This window comes from Saccostrea cucullata, unplaced genomic scaffold (genome assembly GCF_032062105.1).
Source record: "Saccostrea cucullata isolate Sc308-1 unplaced genomic scaffold, CSIRO_AGI_Scuc_v1 ctg6804, whole genome shotgun sequence".
NCBI lineage: Eukaryota > Metazoa > Mollusca > Bivalvia > Ostreida > Ostreidae > Saccostrea > Saccostrea cuccullata.
In genome coordinates, this window is record NW_026928037.1 from 6,754 (window position 1) to 30,095 (window position 23,342).

The window sequence follows — 23,342 nt, forward strand, 5'->3', positions numbered from 1 at the left end:
TCATCTTTATCATGTAAGAATATCATTATTATAGACACTGTATTTGAATAACCTCAATCTTGGCATTTTTATCAACATACACATCTCCCTTCCAATCCAGGGCTCCAGGTATTAAGGTAGAAGCATATCATGGATCAAAGAAAGAAAAAGAGCGATCTCTAGCGAAGATCAGAAGAAAAGGGGGGATTCTTCTGACTTCTTATGGATTGATTGTTACTAGCTGGGAGGTGATGAGCCAGCAGGATGGAAGACCTTTCAAATGGGTAAAATGCTCAATATCAAATGGGTAAAACCTTAAGAGTAAAACGTCAATATCAAGTGGATAAAATCTCAATATCAAATGGGTAAAACGCTCAATATCAAATGGGTAAAACTTTAAGAGTAAAACGTCAATATCAAATGAATAAAAACCTCAATATCAAATGGGTAAAATGCTCAATATCAAATGCATTTAGGTAAAACCTGAATATCAAAATTAGATGGATGGTCAGATATGCAAATAAACTCTGTACATATGTACATGTACAGTGTATATCATGGACTAGTAATGTAGTGATATTAGACATTGAGAAAGTCACTTTGATTAGTGTATTTGTTGCATGTATTAACAACTGTTGACATTGATAAATACGCTGTGCATATGGGTTGGTTGTAATTAGTAAAGGTTTGATATCTGAGGTTTTAACATTTTCTTGTTGCTGAACATGATGACTGGTTTTATATATGATTTTGTTTAATGAATGACTATATTATCTTACAGGATTACCTTATCCTGGATGAAGGTCACAAGATAAAAAATCCTACCAAGACAACTAAGGGAGTCCATCAGATCCCAGCCAGTCACAGAATTCTCCTGACTGGTACCCCCATACAGAACAACCTCAGGGTAGGTCAGGGTATCATGTACCCCCATACAGAACAATCTCAGGGTAGGTCAGGGTATCATGTACCCCCATACAGAACAACCTCAGGGTAGGTCAGGGTATCATGTACCCCCATACAATACAACCTCAGGGTAGGTCTGATTATCATGTACCCCCATACAGAACAACCTCAGGGTAGGTCAGGGTATCATGTACCCCCATACAATACAACCTCAGGGTAGGTCTGATTATCATGTACCCCCATACAGAACAACCTCAGGGTAGGTCAGGGTATCATGTACCCCCATACAGAACAACCTCAGGGTAGGTCAGGGTATCATGTACCCCCATACAGAACAACCTCAGGGTAGGTCTGATTATCATGTACCCCCATACAGAACAACCTCAGGGTAGGTCAGGGTATCATGTACCCCCATACAGAACAACCTCAGGGTAGGTCAGGGTATCATGTACCCCCATACAATACAACCTCAGGGTAGGTCTGATTATCATGTACCCCCATACAGAACAACCTCAGGGTAGGTCAGGGTATCATGTACCCCCATACAGAACAACCTCAGGGTAGGTCTGATTATCATGTACCCCCATACAGAACAACCTCAGGGTAGGTCAGGGTATCATGTACCCCCATACAGAACAACCTCAGGGTAGGTCTGATTATCATGTACCCCCATACAGAACAACCTCAGGGTAGGTCAGGGTATCATGTACCCCCATACAGAACAACCTCAGGGTAGGTCAGGGTATCATGTACCCCCATACAGAACAACCTCAGGGTAGGTCTGATTATCATGTACCCCCATACAGAACAACCTCAGGGTAGGTCTGATTATCATGTACCCCCTTACAGAACAACCTCAGGGTAGGTCTGATTATCATGTACCCCCATACAGAACAACCTCAGGGTAGGTCTGGGTATCATGTACCCCCTTACAGAACAACCTCAGGGTAGGTCTGATTATCATGTACCCCCATACAGAACAACCTCAGGGTAGGTCAGGGTATCATGTACCCCCTTACAGAACAACCTCAGGGTAGGTCTGATTATCATGTACCCCCATACAGAACAACCTCAGGGTAGGTCAGGGTATCATGTACCCCCATACAGAACAACCTCAGGGTAGGTCTGATTATCATGTACCCCCATACAGAACAACCTCAGGGTAGGTCAGGGTATCATGTACCCCTATACAGAACAACCTCAGGGTAGGTCTGGGTATCATCTACCCCCATACAGAACAATCTCAGGGTAGGTGAGGGTATCATGTACCCCCATACAGAACAATCTCAGGGTAGGTGAGGGTATCATGTACCCCCATACAGAACAATCTCAGGGTAGGTGAGGGTATCATGTACCCCCATACAGAACAATATTAGGGTAGGTGAGGGTATCATGTACCCCCATACAGAACAACCTCAGGGTAGGTGAGGGTATCATGTACCCCCATACAGAACAACCTCAGGGTAGGTGAGGGTATCATGTACCCCCATACAGAACAATCTCAGGGTAGGTGAGGGTATCATGTACCCCCATACAGAACAACCTCAGGGTAGGTGAGGGTATCATGTACCCCCATACAGAACAACCTCAGGGTAGGTGAGGGTATCATGTACCCCCATACAGAACAATCTCAGGGTAGGTGAGGGTATCATGTACCCCCATACAGAACAATATTAGGGTAGGTGAGGGTATCATGTACCCCCATACAGAACAACCTCAGGGTAGGTCAGGGTATCATGTACCCCCATACAGAACAACCTCAGGGTAGGTGAGGGTATCATGTACCCCCATACAGAACAATCTCAGGGTAGGTGAGGGTATCATGTACCCCCATACAGAACAATATTAGGGTAGGCAGGGTTTGACATTAAGCTTTTGGAATACTAGACCAATCTAACTACTCTGGCAAATTTTTACTAGTCCTGACCCTTTAATCACTAGCCCTGACCAAACTTGAGAAAACATATTTCAAGTACAAAAAATGATAATTGTTTTTTCTGTGCAGATGTCAGATGAGAATCCATATTTAAATAACGACATTTTCTCGCACACGTCACATCGAAACTAGGTCATATTCATGTGACTTGTCGTGTTTCATCCTAGTTTAATCAACTTGTATACAATATTAATTGATACCATTAAAATGTTCAGAGAATTTAGGTATAGTAAGAATAATTTAATTATTATAGTTTTACTGTTATTTACATGATTACCGATGTCGTAAACGTGAATCTTTCGACAATGACAATCATAACTACTCAGCCATTTACGTGAACAATAAATAGCTCATTGTTTCTCTCTAGGAAAATGGCCGAGCAGTTACGAATGCCAAAATACATGTATGAACTGTTGTTAAAAATAGCGCTTCAGTCATGCTGTCTGTAACGTATCTACTATGCCGTTAGAAACGTTTTATTTTTTCATCGGCAATAAATAATTATTTAAAAATATATAATAAAATCCTTTATTTTTCTACACGACCAGTCGGTCTAGAATACAGACATTTTACCCGACCGGACCCATCTTTTACTAGACTCAGTCGGTCGGACGTGCCTTAATGTCAAACCCTGGTAGGTCAGGGTATCATGTACCCCAATACAGAACAAACTCAGGGTAGGTCTGATTATCCTATACCCCCATACAGAACAACCTCAGGGTAGGTCATGTACATGTGTAGGAGTGACTTCAGGTTTATCAGTATCCACTAATTTTTATAATGATTACTTCACTGCTTTCCACAAAATTAAGTTAGGGTTGAATAATTAAGCTATGATTGTTTTTAATCACTGAATCAGATGCTGTAGATTTTATTGTTAGGAATTACAAAGTACAAAACCTTGTTGTTTTATTCTTTCTCTCTGAATCTTTAGGAGATGTGGTCCTTGTTTGATTTTGTACATCAAGGGACATTACTGGGGACGGCAAGGACCTTCAAGATGGAGTTTGACACTCCAATAACCAGGGTATGTAAGAAGTATGAAATAACTTAACAAAGCTTGTTTTCCCCCTCCCAACTTTTAAACAGATCATAAATTTGATTCATGTTTGTTGAGTGAGTGAACATGTGAAATAATTTAGAAGTGTGACGTTGTAAGCAAGCTTTCCTTTGATTATAGGCCAGGGAGAGAGACGCCACTGCTAACGAGAGAAAACTAGGGATGGAGATGGCTGAGAGCCTGAAACAGATTATCTCCCCTTACTTCTTACGGAGAACGAAGGCCGAGGTGATCGACAAGGAGGAGAAGGGGGAACTAGACGTGTCGTCTTCTACCAAGAGTCTGAAGTAAGTGTTCAAATTTTACACAAAGTGTATGGTGTCTGTTGCAAAAAAATGGAAGAAGAATGAAAATATGGATTGCTTTTCTGTCCTTGTGTGTATTAAATTAAGAATTTTCATTTTAGCTATGGCAAAGACTTGAAGTATGTAATCACATTCACTTTTACATGTTCATCTTGCCCCTGTTGACTTGTTAACTTTAATAAGCTTGTGTTGAAGATTCGTATTTTTCTGGGCTAGAGACCAGAGTAATGGTTATACATGTCAAGGGAAGCTATTCTCTCTATAGAGGGAACCTGTAGCATCATTTTTGCTATTGTGGTTTTATTGTATTTTTTTAAAAGAAAATTATATTTTTGTATTATCTTTTTTTCTGTTGATGTTTCAGTTGGCAAAGCTGTATAGGCTTTCATTAGTTACTGAAATATGTTGTTATATTTTTTTTAAAAATCCAGAGAATGAAAATCATTTTTTGTTCAGCACAAATCTATTTTAAGCATGCTAATTGTAACTGTTTTATTTTATGTAGTAATGGATAATATACATGTATTCAGTTTGATACATGATAATGATGTCACAGCATTGAATTCCCTGTAATTTCTTCATGGTTGCTATAGTTAAATTTCAGTACACACTTGTACATTAACTAACTGTATGGGGAGAGATCTAAGTTTTTTGGAACTTTTGTCTAATCCCTTTGAAAAAAAAAATTGTCAACAAAATAAATGTTCAGAACACCTGTGCTTTGTTTAGGATGCCATCAATGACAAGGAAGAACGACCTGATTTTGTGGCTATTCCTGACACCTGACCAACAGAGGATCTACAGCGACTTCTTATCCTTGGACTCTGTTAAAGAGGTAACACTGCTAGGAGGGACAGAAAAAGGAAAATATATTTATTTTTGATAGATTTTATGTTCTCTTGATGTTACGTAATTAAAAATGTGAACTTTACAGTATAAATCTCTTTTCCTTATTTAGCTAAATTGTGTAAAGAATTCTATTTATTCTAACACCTTATGACCTTTATCCCAAAAAAAGGTTGAATTAAAAATTTGATTAAAACTGTAAATATACATTATAAAATAAAAATCACTTATCACAAAGAAGTGAATAATAATCAATGCCTGCACATACATTTCCAGCTACTGATGACAAAGAAATCTCCCTTGGTGGCTCTGACTGTGTTGAAGAAGATCTGTGACCATCCTCGTCTCTTGTCACGGAGAGCGTGTGCTCAGCTTGGTTTGGATGGAGAGCATGCGTAAGTACTGATCACAAGGATTTATAATATGCATCATCTTATTATTCTGAATACCCCGGTATTGACTTAGCTTCTGCATGTAAATAGTGTAAAATCACATATTTTCGAGGGGTCAAAGTTTCATGGTTTGAGAAAAGAAATAAGGTTTTTGGGTTTTAATTTCGTGGATTGAGGATAATTAAGTGGTAATATCTTTGAAAAATTTCAATTCATGGTGGACAAAAATTTGTGGGTCTCTTCAAACCTCGAAAACCACGAAAAAAAACCTACAATAATTAGTGAATTCACAGTATAATACTATATTTAAGTAACTTTGTATGAGTCAAATGAACATTTTTATATTGTCTGTGTGTTTGTAGGTTAGATGATTCGGCCCTGGAGTCAGAGGAAGGCCACCAGTGCGCAGCCAATCAAATCAAGAACATGCCAGACAATGTCCTGATCCAGGAGTCGGGGAAACTGATCGTCATTATGGATTTACTGGACCAGATGAAGCGGGAGGGACATCGCTGTCTCGTCTTCTCTCAGTCCAGAAAGATGCTGGACATCATCCAACAGCTCATCTCCAACAGGGTAAGGTCAAGGTCATATAACTATTAGGCTAGTCCAAGTGTCGGTGTAATAGTCTTCATAAAGGCGTGTCATACTTTTATTTTCTGTAGTAGAATTTGGCTTAAGGTGGAAGCATATCATAACGTTATCTTATTTCTTTATTTATAAAATATGATTCAGGGGTATAAAGAAATTTTTTTTATGAACATGAAATTTAATCTACTGAAATAATCAATCTACTGAGATATCAGTACTGTATAACAAATTATGAATACAGTGAAGTGATTTATGTTGTATCTAGCAAATAGTTTTTGAATCCATTGATGTTTAAAATTAATATTAAATACAATCTGCTTAAGCTCTCTTTTATCTGTTTACATTCTTTGAGAATGTATGTATTTAATGATAAGTTTTAATTGTATCAGGGACACAAGGTCATGCGGCTGGATGGCACCATAACTCAGCTGAGCGAGAGAGACAGGAGAATCGCCACATTCCAGGAGGATATGAGCTACTCCGTGTTCCTCCTCACAACTCAGGTTATCTCGTACTCGGGTTTGACTTCATTCATGTATAATAGATTAAAATGGACATGTTCTTATCATCCAAATGTAACTGTCAGATCATATGTCCAGGTGTTTAAAGGATTCAACAATGCTTTTATATCTGTAAGCTATAATCAGGAGCAGTTGAAATTAGAAATGCATTCAAACATTGTTTTCTACTTAGCAGAATTTTGTTTAAAATGAATTTAAAGTGTGAAGTTATTTTAAATTTTTTAAAATTTACATTACGTTTTAATTTATACAGGTTGGAGGCGTAGGTCTGACTTTGACAGCTGCTGATCGAGTCATCATATGTGAGTAAAAGATGGAAGCCAATAGAGTATGGGTCTGATTTCAGAATGACATGGTGCACAATAAGATGACTCTACAAATATACATCTTTATTATAAGTACACACCAACAGGTCTTAAGTCTAATCAGTCTTTTGGTTCAATGGATAAATTCTTTAAAACAAAATAAGAATTGCTGTCTCATGTACAACTCATGTATTTCTTGCCATAGCACTTTTAATTAAAAAAGAAAAAAAGATTTTATTGATGCATTGATAGGTAAACAATTTTATTTGTCAATTGTAAAGAAAAATAGTGCCCATACAAGTACATGTATGCCAGTATATCCCGCAGTTTACATGCACTAGGACAGTATGTGTTGTAATTTAGATGATCCTAGCTGGAACCCTGCCACTGATGCCCAGGCTGTGGACCGTGTCTTCAGGATTGGTCAGGATAAAAATGTCGTCATCTACCGCCTCATTACGTGTGGCACAGTGGAGGAGAAAATCTACCGCAGACAGATATTTAAAGACTCCATCACCCGCCAGACAACCGGGAACTCCAAAAATCCCTACAGGTAAATATAAAGCATACCTTTAAGTACTTTGTAAAAGCCAGGCAGGTAAATAAAGGCTGACAATACCTGCAAATGTATGTATCTTTTATTACATGTTCACTTCAATATTTTTACCCTGAGTCCCTGACCCTGTAACCTTGACCATGTTATTTTATTTAATTTGCATGTAGCTCAGTTTTAAATAACTTGTGAAGATATTTTTATTAATACATATCACAGGCCTTTAGATCGCTTAGAAAAAAAATTGAGGTTTTGAAAAAAAAAATAAAGGTATGAAACTCTTTTCATAGGGTACCTACTTTCGCCAATAAAATTCTTTTAAATCAAATGCTTTACAATTTTACTTTTTATCCATATCTATTCCTATGTAAACAGTCTTCATTGCTACCAAATTTCATTCTGTGTTTCCTTATACTTCTCGAGGTATTCTGAAATCAATTCCGAAATTAACCTTAAATTTTTTACTCGACATCAGCTTGGGCCTTAAGGGCTACACTAATTGTTAAGCGTAACGACGGGACAAATTTTCCTGGAGTTTATTCAAAACTCAATGAATATTTGCTCATTTGCATTCGAGCTTTACATGGTTTTTCTCTACTTTGATCATATGATCTTACAAAGTCTCAAACAGCATTTTAGCGGTCTAATTGTTTTGAAAATCGAAAGGTATATAATGCATTCCGGGAAAAATTTGTTCGACCATAGCTTCTTTTACGTTCATAATCAACATGGCGGTGTAGTTGTTGATGCAGACGTTTTTAAGTTAATTTTTTGCGAAAAAAATTAATACAGACTTAACCTTACAATCCGGAGTAAGAAATCAACTTTAAAATGTTAAAAGATTTTGCATATACTATGCAACTCTTTGCTGCACTTCAAACACCATCTGTTTACATGTGAATGGCTAGGGGCTCAAGCTAATGCTGAGTAAAAGAAAGTAGGTCATTTTTGAAATTGATTTCAGAATATCTCGAGAAATATATGGATTTTCGGATTGAGCTGTGGTTGAAATGAAGAATGTTTATCTATGAATAGAATTAAATAGAAAGTAGAATTTTAGAGTTTGTGAATAAAAAATAATTTATTAGCGAAATTGGGTACCAGGTGTAAGAGTTACATACCTTTATTTTTTTTTTTACACACAATTTTTTTTAAGCGATCCAAAAGCCTGTGATACATATATATACTGAAACTTATTAGTGAAATCCTGTTCATCTGTGTCCAAAATGTTTGATTAGCTCTGTTTCAAAGAAACGTATATCTAATCACATATTTATCAATATATTTTCCTGAGCCTTGATTACTAACTGGCTAGAGCTTTCTAGCTTTGTCATGATTTATTTAACCTTAACCTTCCCTGTGACCTTGTCCTCACTTTTCCTCCTTTACCTTAACCTTTAACCTTTATGCAATTGAGGCACATTCCTTTTCGTGTTGTTAAAATGAACTCTGGGTGGAGCATTCATGTCCTATGGACATATTTCCAGGTTTTTGATACAGCTAAATGTCTTCATAGAAATATAGATAATTGTTGTGAAAAACTTTAAAAAGAATCAGTAAATATACTTAACAATTAATGAAACTAAAATTTTGAATTTCGATTAAAAAAGATATGCTTGTACAAAATGAAATGGTACAAGCATGCCACATTTATCTTCTTTGATTCCTTTTCTGAAGTTCCAGAATAACTGCTTATTGAAAACAGTCACTATGTATTCCTTCAATGTTTTACTTGCAGAGTATATGGATGTATTAAAATGGATGGAATTTATTTACAAAAATTGTCCATTTTCTAGAGAATGTGACAATGAAAATTCATTTGTTTCTTATTTTGAAGAGATCTTAAATTAAACAATTAAATTTATAATTCAGAACATTATACACTGGGATTATTGACTGTATATTCCTTCAAAGTTATGCGATTTGAATTTACCTCCTCAAACTTCCACTAGATGGCTCACTTATACCACCATCCTGTATTATTTTTAGCTCTTCTGAGCCAAAGGCTCAAAGAGCTAATGCTATGGCCATTTGTGCGGTGTGCGTCGTGCGGTGTGCGTTAACTTTTTAGAAAATGGGCCATAACTCAAGAACCCCTTGGCCAATTAGTGTCAAATTTGTCACAGGGTATCCTTGGCCTAAGGGCTACCTTACATACTAAAATAAGGGTTGGGACCCTTAAACAAGGGGAGATAATCAAGAAAACAAAACCAAAAGTACTGGTTGCTAAAAAATCTTCTTCTCCAGAACCAACGGGCAGATTTTCACCAAACTTACATACAAGGATCAGGATATGTTGAAGATTAAAAATTGTTCAAGGCATGACCCTGGGGCAAAGGGCGTGGTCTCAAGGTCACTTCAAAGTTGACCTAAATTTACAAATAATAAAAATGTTTATATTTTGCTCACTATTATGACTAGGATCATCAAATCTTGTAAGTTGATGCATCTCAGGACATCACATCATGTTAACTCAAAAGTAGGTTACAGTGACCTACTTTTTAAATTTTGTAAGCATTTGTTTTCAAATTGATTTCAAGGCATATTTCAGGCACTTTAAGGCCTATGATCATCAAACTTTGTCAATTGATGCATCTTGGGTCCTTGAACAACGTCAGCTTAAAAGTAGGTCACCGTGACCTACTTTTTGAACTTTATGACTAATTCTTTTTAAAACATTTAATCCAATTATTTCAGACACTGAGAGGTTCAGAATCGTCAAATCTTGTAAATTGATGCATCTTGGGATTTTAAAACATATTTATGAAAAAGTAGGTCATGGTGACCTACTTTTTAAATTTCGTAAGCATTTGTTTTCAAATTGATTTGAAGGCATATTTCGGGCACTTTAAGGCCTATGATCATCAAACTTTGTCAATTGATGCATCTTGGGTCCTTGAACAACGTCAGCTTAAAAGTAGGTCACTGTGACCTACTTTTTAAACTTTATGACTAATTCTTTTTAAAACATTTAATCCAATTATTTCAGACACTGAGAGGTTTAGAATCATCAAATCTTGTAAATTGATGCATCTTGGGACCTTAAAACATATTTATGAAAAAGTAGGTCACTGTGACCTACTTTTTGAATTTTGCAGGCATTTGTTTATGAATTGTATAAAAGGCATATTTTGATTACCTTCAGACCTAGGATCATCAAACTTTGTCAGCAGATGCATCTTGTGACTTTAAAAAATGTCGACCAAAATAAAGGTCACGGTGACCTAGTTTCAACATTTTATGGCTATATTTTAGTATCTTAGGTATTTATTGGCTTAGAATCATCAAACTTTGTGAGTTGATGCGTCTTGGGTTTCCGGAGAGTGACGACCAAAAAGTAGGTCACGGTGACCTACTTTTGACATTTTATGGCTTTATTTAAGTATCTCTACGGTATTTATTGGATGAAGAATCATCAAACTTTGTAAGTTGATGAATCTTGGGTTTTCGGAGAATGGTGTCCAAAAAGTAGGTCACTGTGACCTACTTTCGACATTTTAAGGCTATATTTTAGTATCTTAGGTATTTATTGGCTTAGAATTATCAAACTTTGTGAGTTGATGCGTCTTGGGTTTTCGGAGAGTGACGACCAAAAAGTAGGTCACGGTGACCTACTTTTGACATTTTATGGCTTTATTTAAGTATCTACGGTACTTATTGGCTTAGAATCATCAAACTTTGTAAGTTGATGCATCTTGGGTTTTCGGAGAATGATGTCCAAAAAGTAGGTCACGGTGACCTAATTTTTGACATTTAAGGCTTTATTTAAGTATCTACGGTACTAAATGGTTTAACTTTGTTTGTTGATGCATCTTTGGTTTTTAGAGATTGTGAACCAAAAAGTAGGTCATGGTGACCTACTTTTGAATATCTCAAGGACTTATTGGCTTAGAATCATCAAACTTTGTTAGTTGATGTATCTTGGGTTTTCATAGAATGTAGACAAAAAAAAAATCTCAAATACCTATTGGCTTAGAATCTTCAATCTTTGTTTATTAATGCATCTTGAGTCTTCAGAAAACTTCAATCTTAATATAGGTCACTGTGATGTACTTATGGTCTTTTATAGCTTTATTATTAAAAATATTTTCAGTCCTAATTGGCTAAGAATCATCAAATTTTGTCAGTTGATGCAACTTGGGTCTTAGGATACTCAGGGTTAGAGGCTTCAAATAGAAGTGATAGATTGTACAATTTATCAGAAGAGCGATTCAAGGCCCTTGGGCCTCTTGTTGAGACATGCATGTTTTAATGAGATGGTGTTTCTCACCCAAAACTGGCCTCTTAATAAATAAAAATATACTGGACTATCTATTCTTCACCAAAGCTGTAACTGTTAATATCCCTAAAATTAAGGGGTTTTACAAGAATTCTTAGCAGTTTGTTGCAGATTAATTGTTGTTGGAGATTGAAATTAAGTGAGAATTATATTTGAATGATTTACAGCAAATAAGTCCATGACATTAATTGTATGAAGTTCGGTATCAAGTAAGTTAGAATCTTTAAAGTGTAGCTTTCACATCGAGTCCAAATTTTAAAGACCATAGTAAATGTAAGGACATTATACTTATGGGGCTAGTATGTGAGTAAGAACTTTGCCACTAGAAATTGTTTATTTGGCGATTAGTGATGTAACCTTGTCTGCTGATCTGTTAATCAGCATTTTATATTCTAGATGGTGTATAAGAAATCTTTAAAGGAGTGTGTACAGTAGTTGTTGATTTTGTCCCATTGAGATCCCCAGCATCAGTAAGTGCTAGTACTTCTGATCAGACAAGCACATTAGTGATAGTGGGAATGGTGGAGGATCATAGATATTCAATTTATTTAAGAAAGGAAATGGGTTCCCTTGGGGGATGAAGGACAAAAAAAGAGGGAGATGTATGAAAGAAAGTGGATTGTTTGGTTTTGTCTCCTCAGATATTAAACATTAATGCATTCCTATTTTCCCAGCATCTGTAAGTGCTAGTTCATTTTCTTCTCATACCAGCCCACTACAAATACAGGGAAAAAAGAAACACAAGTTTGCAATGAGCCATCATTTGGTGTTTGAAGGAGTGGATATGGAGAAATTATTATTGTAAGAAGTCGTAATGTAAAACATGGATCGCCTGGCATCATATTGGTGCAGATTCTGCCTTAGTACTTTCTACACACAACATTGTGCCAAGGGTCCACATCTTCTAAGAAAATGAATATTTGTTCATTTAAAAGAAATTAGATCAGGGAGAAGGATAGAATGAGTGGATATGCTGATGTGGGGCTTGTCATAGATCTGGCATTAGTTTGGTGCACATTACTTGATGTGTGACACCAGACAAATAACAGGATATGGCACAGCCAACAGGAAAGAACAGTTTGAAGTGTACAGCCGTCAACAGATGCCACTGTCCCTCTGGCATCTCATTGGTGCAGGTTCAAAGGTCATCCCTCACCAATCAGATAAGAGGGTCAGTTACATCTTGTTTCAAGTAGAATTAGAGAATTAGCAAAAAGGTTTTGAAAAGTAAAAGTTGAATGGAAGTATCAAAGAAAGAAACAGAAATTTCGATATCCAACTAATAGTTGATTCTTCCTCCCTGAAAAAAATAATGTGCACTATGAACATTTATGTGCTAATCAGACCACCTGATTAACATGTCTGGAAAATTTCAAATTTTATTTTAATTTTGTATGCTCATTACCAAAAATTGAAGAAATGAAGCCATGCTATTTCTCACTAATGTACAGATTTTCTGTTCTGATATGCATTAGACCTTTTCTTCGAAAGAAACATTTATTTATTGGAAGCTGTTAGCAAAAAATACATTTGAGAGTTGACAATGCTTTATCAGTGCCCCAGCATTGGTAAGTGCTTGTCTCTTGTGTAATACATGCACTGCACCAATACCTAGGAACTAATGCATCAGCATGCACTGCATTGATTGACATGAATCAGTTATTTGTTTGTTTGTTAATTTAATTGAATTTACTCAAAATCATGCAGTATTAAATTCATGAATTTGACATGCAATGTTTAGTTTGAATTAAATTAGATTAAAGTAACATGCAATAGTATTTTACTTTTTGGACGGTGTAATTTTTTTTTACTTTAATAAATAACTTCAGATATAAATATTCAGTCTACATTGAAAAAATATTTAGTGTCATTAAAGAAAAGGCATTTTTAACAGCTTTTTTAAATTATACCAAAAAGGAATTTGTGGAATGTCATTGTTACTTCTAAGAAATTGTCAAGAAAACACCCTAAGGCTTTATTGCTGAATTTTCTCTCTTTGATCCTTTACAAAAGGGTTTACACAGGTGTTCATATCAAGCTTATCATTTACAAGAAAAGGTTATTTAGACATGCCCAGATAAAGGGGCTTGACTCCTTGGGGCCCCATGTAGGGCACCTTGCTATACACGCTGTCATGTTTGTGATAACATTCACAGCTTGTTCCCCACAAACACCTCTGTTTACACTGTGACATGTGTTTACTAAACAATACTGGCAAATTTATGATGTAAACAATTGTCTGGAAAATTAGTTTCAAATGGAATTTTAGTATCAAATTCCAATAAAATTGGATGAGTCCATGAAAAAAATGTAAAAATAATCAATTCAACAATTTAGAAAAAAGAAACAAATATTAGCAATTTTGTAAAATAAAATGTTTCTGGAAATTTCTGAAATTTTCATTGGATTTTCATAACAAAAGGAATTTTAAAGGTTTTTGGAAAATACATAAAAATATTGATTACAACAATGAAAATAAAAGAGGATTTAGATAAAAGATCTTTTTAAAGAAAAAGACAGACAAGGATCCACCTTGTAGCACACCAAATAAAAATAGGTTTTACAAATATATATGATTTGATATTTACATGTAAAACTTTGCTAGACTAAGAAAATGTAGTTCTTTTATAAGTGTATGCACTTAGAATATGAATAATATTATAGAAGTCAAATAATTAAAATTTAGCCAAATTTTATCAAAACTAAAGAAGAAAAAAACCAATATTAATTGACAACTTTTACCTCTTTCTGACACTAAATACTTGTCCTTTTCCAAAAGTGGTTGAAACACAAATAAACCTGGGAACAGAAGAAAACATATCAATTAACCTCTGGATTTGCTCAAAACAAGTTCAAGCAAAATGGTTTTTGTTGAGCTTGTTAGAGCTCCTTTGTCCTCTTCTTAATTCTGAGTTATTTTCTTGTGCATTTCTAAATCAGTAAATCCACCAAGCACCATAAAAAAGCTGGCTGATCACAAAAACAACTTAATTATCCCCCTTTGTATTGGCTTGCCAGACAATGGTGTGATAATTGGACAGGTAGGCTGTTGCCATGGTTAGCTTGGGTCTGGCCAGACAAAGACCTGAAAAAGTGTCAGAGTTCCCATAATCCTAGTTTGTTTTGACCAGTCAGAGTAGCCTGGCTAAATTCCCCTCAAGCCATACTAATTGAATAGAGACAGACCATGTAATGTAATTAGATAAGGCACCCACAGGGGAAACAATCCATATTTATATATAAGATATATATTGTTTAGTTTCTGTCAGTGCTAGAAAAGGAAATGATATATTTTTTAAAAAAGAAATCACCATGAAATGCAAACCCTGAAAAGGAACCTTGAGAAAAGAAAATTTCACATACAAAAATTTGAAACTGTCCACAAAATTTGCAATTTTTTCTGTCCATATGATAACAGAAAATATAATATGAGTATTGCCAGAAGAAGAATAGAAACTAGTAAATCACTTAATACAAAATATCTGCTGAATGTTTATATCCAAGAATTCAGAAAGAGGATTTTATGTATTAATTTATCTATAAAATCCTACCCCTCATGTCTCTTCTCCTTGCTGTACCCCACTGAGAGATAGCTAAGTGTTTTGTGATACATAGATAGATAAGGGCTTGTTTCCCAGCAAGATGATGTTGTTTTCTGGACATTATTATTTTACAAGCATTCTGACACTTTTACACCACTTCTAGCAATTTTCAGAATGTGTCAAATATTTGTTAATTTTAATTAAAGAGTTCAACTCAGAAACATATTTTATAGTTTTTGAACTTTGAATATTATTTAAATTTAAAACTACACAAGTGTCTGTCTCTTGTCTTAACAAATTACCCAACTGTATGTATCATCCATTTTTAAGATAATTGTAAGATATGAGAAGCAGAATGAAAAACACAATTGCATGCATAATAGATTAACCAAATTTTTTTCTGCGTGAATACAATTGAAAATTTTTAAAACTTTTTCTGTCAATAATGAATATCCACTCATAGATTTGAATGTAGTAATAAACTGAAACTTAGAATCCATTTCATAATATTAGCTGTAATTGTGTTTGAATTGGATAATGTGTTTGCCAGCCATTCTTTCTGGTTTCAGACTTACCTAACATTAAATCTCTTTGATATTAAGCAGAGATTGTAAGAAGCTTAAGAAGGATTAGTATTAGATACTATTGAGAACCCAAGCACCCATCCCTGACTGTTTTATGTGCTACACCTTTTTGATGACCATAGGAAAATATTAAAATTTATACATAAAAACTTGGTCACATCAGTAGATACCTACATAGATGAGGTTAATAGACATATAAATTTATATTGAAGGAATTTCCACAACTGTTTTCATAATATTCAGATATGAATTAAGCTGTACTGTACAGTATATATACTTGAACCAAGATTAAAGACATTCTAGTTAAGTTGTATATTAAATAATTTATTTATACAAATAATGAATGAAGTTTAGTTGAGGTGAAATGTATTACAATTTATAAGTAGTAGAAACCTTCAGAATTTGCATTTATCAATAATATGTAGCTTAATTTTTTTTCAGCTAATTTTTTTTTTTAAATCTTAACTTTGACTTCAGATATCAAAAATCAGAAATCAGATATTTGAGAATTCTCCAATTAATAAATATCCCATAAAAACATAATGAACTTGTGATTATTGTTCATGTTTTTGTGTAAACAGTTTATTTGGAGTTTTGGTTCATACAATATCATGTACCGGTACCATGTTACTTAGATTTTACCATTTTCCTTCTGTCAAATGCAGCACATACAATTTTGAGGCTTTACTAATATGCATTTTCATGTCGGAATAAAAGTACTTTTTATGCCCCCCTCTTGAAGAAGGGAGGGCATATTGCTTTGCTGCTGTCTGTCGGTCCACCAAGTTCATTTTCTTTGTAGCGGTTGCACATACTAAAATGAAATTTGGTATATAGATTTATATGAAGAATATATCTAGGCCAAGTTTTGTTTTGAAAATGATTGAGCTATTTTTGTCAGTTATGCCCCTTGGACTGAAAAAAATTCTAATTATTTGCAGTTTCTGTTCCTTTTTCTTTGCAGTGGTTCCAGATTATGATATACTAAAATAAAATTTGGTAATACATATTTATCATAAGAAAATCTAGGTCAAGTTTTGTTTTGGGTACCATCAAGCTATTTTTGTCAGAGTTATGCCCCTTGAACTTGGGGAAATTCTTACTATTTGAGGGAGGGAGACATAAGTGTTTTACAAACATCTCTTGTTTTTTCAGGTGACTAAATAGAACATACATATATTATAAATAATTTGATTTCGGAACCAAGCAGGTTTCTACTGATTCTGGTAATGATATATTTGATCTGCTGTAAATGTACAGTAAATTTTCTGGGTTTCGTGTTTTAGGTACTTCACAAAGCAGGAGCTGAGAGAGTTGTTCACCCTTGACAATCCACGGATCTCGAAAACTCAGCAGCAGCTGGAGGAGATGCACAGTCATCAGAGAAATACGGACTCATCACTCGATGCTCACATCGCATTTCTCTACTCACTCGGTCAGTAGTCAGTGTTCTGTGTCACTGCTCTGTTACAGACTCTTTAACATGCTGCTACTACATGTCAGAAACAAAACGAACAGTTCACAAAATGAAACGAATCGTGCACAATGCAAAATGTACCATTCACAAAGCATACTGTACCATTCACAAAACAAACCATGTGCGAAATGAAATGAATCGTGCACAAAGCGAAATGTACCATTCACAAAGCGAACCATTCACAAAATGAAACAAACTGTTCCATGCAAGTGGTGTAGTAGGATGGTTTAGGGTCTGTATTTTCCTCAGTTTTTGATAAGAAAAAAAAATTATATGTTTCTTCTGACAAAGTGATGTTTTATCATGTTTATGTCAGTGCAATTTTATTTTTTAAAAAAATTCTGCCAAAAGGACTTTACTTTTTATGCTCATCTCATTAGCACATTTCTCTTCTCATATGGTCAGTGACTAAAATATTTGTATCATCACTGATTGCTCTTACTAAATGTTGCCCATAGTTTAGATATCAATAATGAGTGTGTGACATAAGCCATGTTATAGATATTTTTTTTATGTTTTGTAGAGATATTTGGTATCAGTGACCATGACTTGATGTTTATACATGTATATTGTAGAGATATTTGGTATCAGTGACCATGACTTGATGTTCACTCAGGAGAAATGCGACTTTGAAGACAACGGTGAAGCAGAGGTGGAACATGGAGATGACTACATACAACACAGGGTCTGTATAACACAACTCAACATAAATACAACAGAGTCTGTATTTAGCCATCATATCTTATTTTACAAACAACACAGGGTCTGTATTAGGCAACTCAACATACAAACAACACAGGGTCTGTATTAGGAAACTCAACATACATACAACACAGGGTCTTTATTAGGCAACTCAACATACATACAACACAGGGTCTGTATTAGACACCTCAACATACATACAACACAGGGTCTGTATTAGGCAATATACCGTAATTTTGGGATTATAGGTTGATGGGGTATATAGGTCGAAAGGCTCATTTTCAGCCTTAATTTTTGAAAAATCCTAAGATAGGGCGAACTTACTATATAGGACGAGGCTTTCTTTCCCATTTTCTAAAGATTCTTATGCAGATACAACGTATCAGAACAGGTAAAACCCTAAAATTACCGGGGTTATTCCGTGACATGAACGTATCAAGAAAATAAACAGGTATTTTAATGAGTACAGCATTTAAATTAAGTTTTTTTTAAAAATGTAGTTAAAACTTCTTTGAATTGTGTTACTACTTATTTTTCTCCAACTTGCGTGTTCAATCAATCAATGCCTCCGTAGTTTCACACTGTTGTTAAATCAGAGGCATAAATAACACGTAAATACGTTATTTTTTTACAGCTATAATTCGGGAAATACCCGAGACCAATGAATAGCAATTCCGATTTCAGAATAACTTGGACACATTCCTAATAAATTTTATTCAGACAGTATTTACCGGTGGACGACAATTACTTCGATGTCCGCCATTGTTATTTTTCTACTCCAGGGATTGGCTAAATGACGCAAATGACCATTGAATGTATATATCAAGCAACAGTAAAGAATTGAAATCATATTAACACTCTATAAGTTTAATTTATAAATTTAACTAGAGTACATTCACAATTTGACTGTCAACATGAATTTCACGGCTTTGTTTGTTCAATGAAGTGTAACACTAATACCCCTATAATGGCACGTGGGTTTCTTAATCATGCCCCGCAGGCAATTAATTGAATAACACAGGTGTTGTTTAACACCTTTGCGTACACAGTGTAAATCCCTTTATCTGTCAGACAATTAAAATTTTGTTAGAAGCCAATGTTTGTATACCGGTAGTTCAATGTACTTCTCGTGTACGAAGCTTTTAATAATGGCAACAAATTATTTCACTCATTTTACATTTAAATAAACATAAGACAATAAAAAATATTTAATATACTATTTCAATTTATCGCTACTAATAAATGGTAAAAACACTATAGTTGTGATCGTGAAAATTTTCCGTATTTTAAATTTTGATACGGTTGCGGTTTTACTTTTAGTACAAGATCGCGACTTCCTAGCTTCACAAGATGGATACCGCATGATGTTAATGGATAATACGTTGAGGAATTATTTAATAGGTGAAGCAATGTTGTTTTCCTTTCTCATCAACGGATAATTAATGGAATTTATTTTGTAAAAAAGTTTTAGAATAAATATGTTATTGTTTACCGGGGCATTAATTTTTTTTTTGCGAAAAATAATCAAAAAAGTTACGAAAGGGGCATAGATTTGCTTTGAAATTGACGTAAATTTTACTGATTTGGGAGCAATTTTCGTAAACTTGAGCCTTAAATAGGTCGAATTCTGAATATTGGTCGACCCCAGCGGTTCTGAGGAAAAAAGTATCGACCTATATTCCGTAAATTACGTAGCTTAAGTATATAATAACAAGTTACATTCAACACAGTGTCTGTATCAACCAACATAGCTAAAGTATATAATAACATCTTATAATATAAAGGACCTCTTTCTACTTTTTTAATTGTTCCCTTCTGTTTCTATTTTAGGCACAACCCTGTGATATATTTCATTTGGCTCATTTTAGTGTATGATGTACAAGCAAAGCCATATAAATTAGAAATATTGTTTTGTAAATTTAAAAAAATGTTTTGATAGGTACAAAAGGCAAAGGAGTTGCTTCAGATGGAGTCGGATTTAACACAGGATTTTGAACAGAGAACCGGGAAATACCAGAGAAATGTTCCAGCTGGGCCAGAGGATGCTGGGTCCCAGAAACCATTCTCTCGCCCCTGGTCTGACTGGAATCTCCAGGGACGGTCAACACTCAGGAGGAGGATGTCAAGGACGTACAAGGTCAGTCAGGTCAAAAAGGTCAAGGATAAAATGGGCAGAATTGATCTTTTCATAAACCCAACGTAGTGATTTCAATATATTTTTAGTATTACAAAGATGATGATTATGAATTTACAAAAGTTGAAACAAAGGATTGTTTGATTCAATTAAGAAAAATATTCTGAAGAAATTTGATTCTTCACAGAGATAGACTTGGATGCTGAGAACGTTGATGATGATGATGACGAAGAAGAGGAAGACAATTATGTTAGAGAAGTGAAGGCTGAAGTATTGGAGACCAGTCATATTGACCTTGTGACCCCAGAGCCCACCCCCGTCAAGGGCAGCAATATGGTGGTGGATCTGACTGCCACCACACCAGGAATCATAGTAAAGACAAAGCCAGAATTAAACAAGGTATAAAATGCGTATAAAATGCTGGTTACATTGTTCTGTAGAGTGTTTTGTTTTTGCTTGCTGTAGTTTTCATCTGTTTGCATTCTGGTATCTTTGTGCAACCAAACCTTTTTATTTCAAACTACATGTAGATAGGTCAGGAATAAATTTATAGATAGATGGGGATACTAGATATTAAGGTTGAAGTAATTATAGAGAAAGTTATGGGATCCCAAACTCTTACAAATCCATGGTATTTTGTGGTACATGCATCAATACTAGAGACTTGAAATTTAATTGTATATGGTCAATTCTTGTTTATATACTTGTACATTGTATAAAAGTCTACATGTACCTGCAAAAAGAGTTTTAAAAAAAATGCAGTTCTCAAAGAATTTTTCTGGATAAAAAATCTTGTTTCATAAATTCATATTGTAGACTGACATCAAAATGGAATCTGAACAAACTGAAATAAAGACTGAAGTATTGAGTCCAGGACAACATATAGAAGAGACCGCAGAATCAGAGGAGGAGGTTCAAACCATTGAACATTTAGGAAATCTTTCTATTAGGGCTAGTCCCAAAAGGACCTCTTTGGATAGAGACAGTATGTTAGAGCCTGATTCAAATGATAGGGAAAGTAACACTTCCAGTAATGGAGGCATGGTTTCAAAAAGCCGAGATGAAGATGTAATGCAGGAAGATGAAAATCTGGAAGATGTAGAAGAAGAGGAGGATACGGAGAAGACAGGTGATGCTCTGTCAAATGAATCTGAGAGTGACAAAATGGAGGAATCTATAATCGATTCGGAGGATGAAGAAAACAAAGAAAATGTTCCTCTTTCACAAATAATAGCTTCAGCCAAGAGATCATCAGATGTGTTCAAACTTAACAGATCAACAGATGGACAGGCGAGGTCTCCTCTAGCTCCCATCCTCATTTCTCCAGCAGTCACGGACTCTCCTGCTAAGAAGAAGGCAAGAAGAAGTGTGTCTCAAAGTCCCTGGTTGAAACAACCCCACGAGAAAAAGGTGGAAAATACTGTGAGAGAAGAGGAGGTTTTTATATCCCCTGATAGGTTCCGACCTCTGATGGGAACAAAATCAAAGGACAATGCCAATTTGCTCAAAAGTAGAAGTAACTTGAATTCTACGATTTTATCGGCTTTCTCTGACAGTCCTCAGCCCGGTGATTCACCTCTTGGAAGGAAAGGGACATCAGAATTGGAAAGGAAGAGGATTGGCTCTAAGCTTCAGCAAACATTAATGGAGGAATCCCCTAATCAAAGTGGTGCTTTTTCTAGACTTCAGGAAAGTTTTGTGCCAAATTCTTTACAGAATACACCTGATGTTAGCTCGTCTGCCAAGGACATATCTGAACAGGACAATATAGCCATAGAAGAGACTGATGAAGAATCATCGCCTGCCAAATACATGTCTATTTCCAAGTCAGAGAGTGCTGTTGAAGACAGCATACTGAGTGATGAGGAGAAACACTTGAGTGACTCAGATGATTTTGAGCCTGCGAATAACCAATCAAAAATAGGAATAGAATCAGATGACGATTTGCCAACATTTTCTGTCAAGAAGAAATCTGTGAAAAAGGCTGTAATTGGGAGTGATTCTGAAAGTGACACTAGTGATGTGAACCCTGAGGAGGAGGCAGAGAGAAGTGTTAGCAGAGAGAACAGTAACAAAAGGAAGTCGCCCGAGTCTAACAGCCTGCCCAGTCTAAGTACGTCATGCTGTCCAGCTCTGACAATGAACAGTCTGAGAACCAGGAGGAGCTGAGAAGTGAGGAGTCGGGGATCGATGAGGGCTCAGAGGAGGGAGAGGAGGAGTCTTTAGATAAAGGATCAGAGGAGGAGTCTATAGATGTAGATATTGATAGTGAAGATGAAGGTTTGTATGATGAATCCATCATGAAAAGATTTTTGAAACAGGATAATGTAAAAATAAAATTAATGATGATATGATATATATTTAACAAAATGCTTGTAATGATAGCAATTTTTTTTAATTTTTACATTCATTATTTTGTACATATATCAGACTGAACCCTAAGGAGTATCATATACAATGTATGTTTTTAAAACTTTCAGATTTTCTTAGATCTGGCAGATGATCTGAAAGAAAACTATCTGGTGGCAGTAAAAAGAGCAAAGTAAGAGTTTTTTCCACATGTATATTTTTCTGTGATGAATTAAATAAATAGGGCATTGTGTATACATGTATTGTAAATATATAGGGCATAATGTATATTGTAATTTTTTTTGTTAAGATATTTTAGTATTATAGAACTACATGTACATACATAAACAAGCTTATCATTTTAAGAGTTATGATAAATATTAATTTTTCTTGAACAGGGAGCTCTACAAATCTAGAAACTATGAGGAATGCTTGGCCAGTGTTTTACAAGCTTTGGAAATCTACCCAGAGAATAGGGCTTTACAGGCTTTTGCACTCATTATTCACAGCAAGTTGGGATAGAATCCTCATGTTTACCACTGAGCAAGTCACTGTCATCTGTTTAGATTGATATAGATACTAAGGATCAGATGAATGACTTTAAACAAAATCGAACAATCTGTCTTATTTGTAATGGTTGCATTCTGACTCAAAACTTTTTTCATAAAATATGCATACCATCCTGCAAGTGCAAATCAATTTTAATGTTTGAATTCAGTTTTATCTTTACAATGTTTTCACTGGGAACAGCTGGCATGAATTTTGTGTTTGTTTATTTGGGAAATGGTAAATTTTTAAAGGTACAAAAAGATGTATAATGTTTTTGAACTGATTTATTTCTTATTATTGATTCAAGATATAGAAATATTGGTATAAAACCT

General features: G+C 35.0%; 1 protein-coding gene across 1 annotated transcript; it reads left to right on the forward strand.

Annotated features, from left to right (window-relative positions):
* Nucleotides 1-92: 92 nt before the first annotated feature.
* LOC134276242 (DNA excision repair protein ERCC-6-like) lies at nucleotides 93-22,415 on the forward strand (the record flags this gene model as incomplete). Its single annotated transcript, XM_062758509.1, is given in 17 exon segments — nucleotides 93-263; nucleotides 761-886; nucleotides 3,756-3,848; nucleotides 4,002-4,168; nucleotides 4,916-5,021; nucleotides 5,309-5,427; nucleotides 5,787-6,000; nucleotides 6,405-6,518; nucleotides 6,790-6,838; nucleotides 7,205-7,394; nucleotides 17,086-17,234; nucleotides 17,852-17,961; nucleotides 19,918-20,068; nucleotides 20,071-20,115; nucleotides 20,300-20,511; nucleotides 20,929-22,216; nucleotides 22,219-22,415. Coding segments are annotated over 17 exon segments (3,501 nt in total), but the record flags the coding sequence as incomplete, so codon positions are not given.
* Between the last annotated feature and the right edge of the window lie 927 nt (nucleotides 22,416-23,342).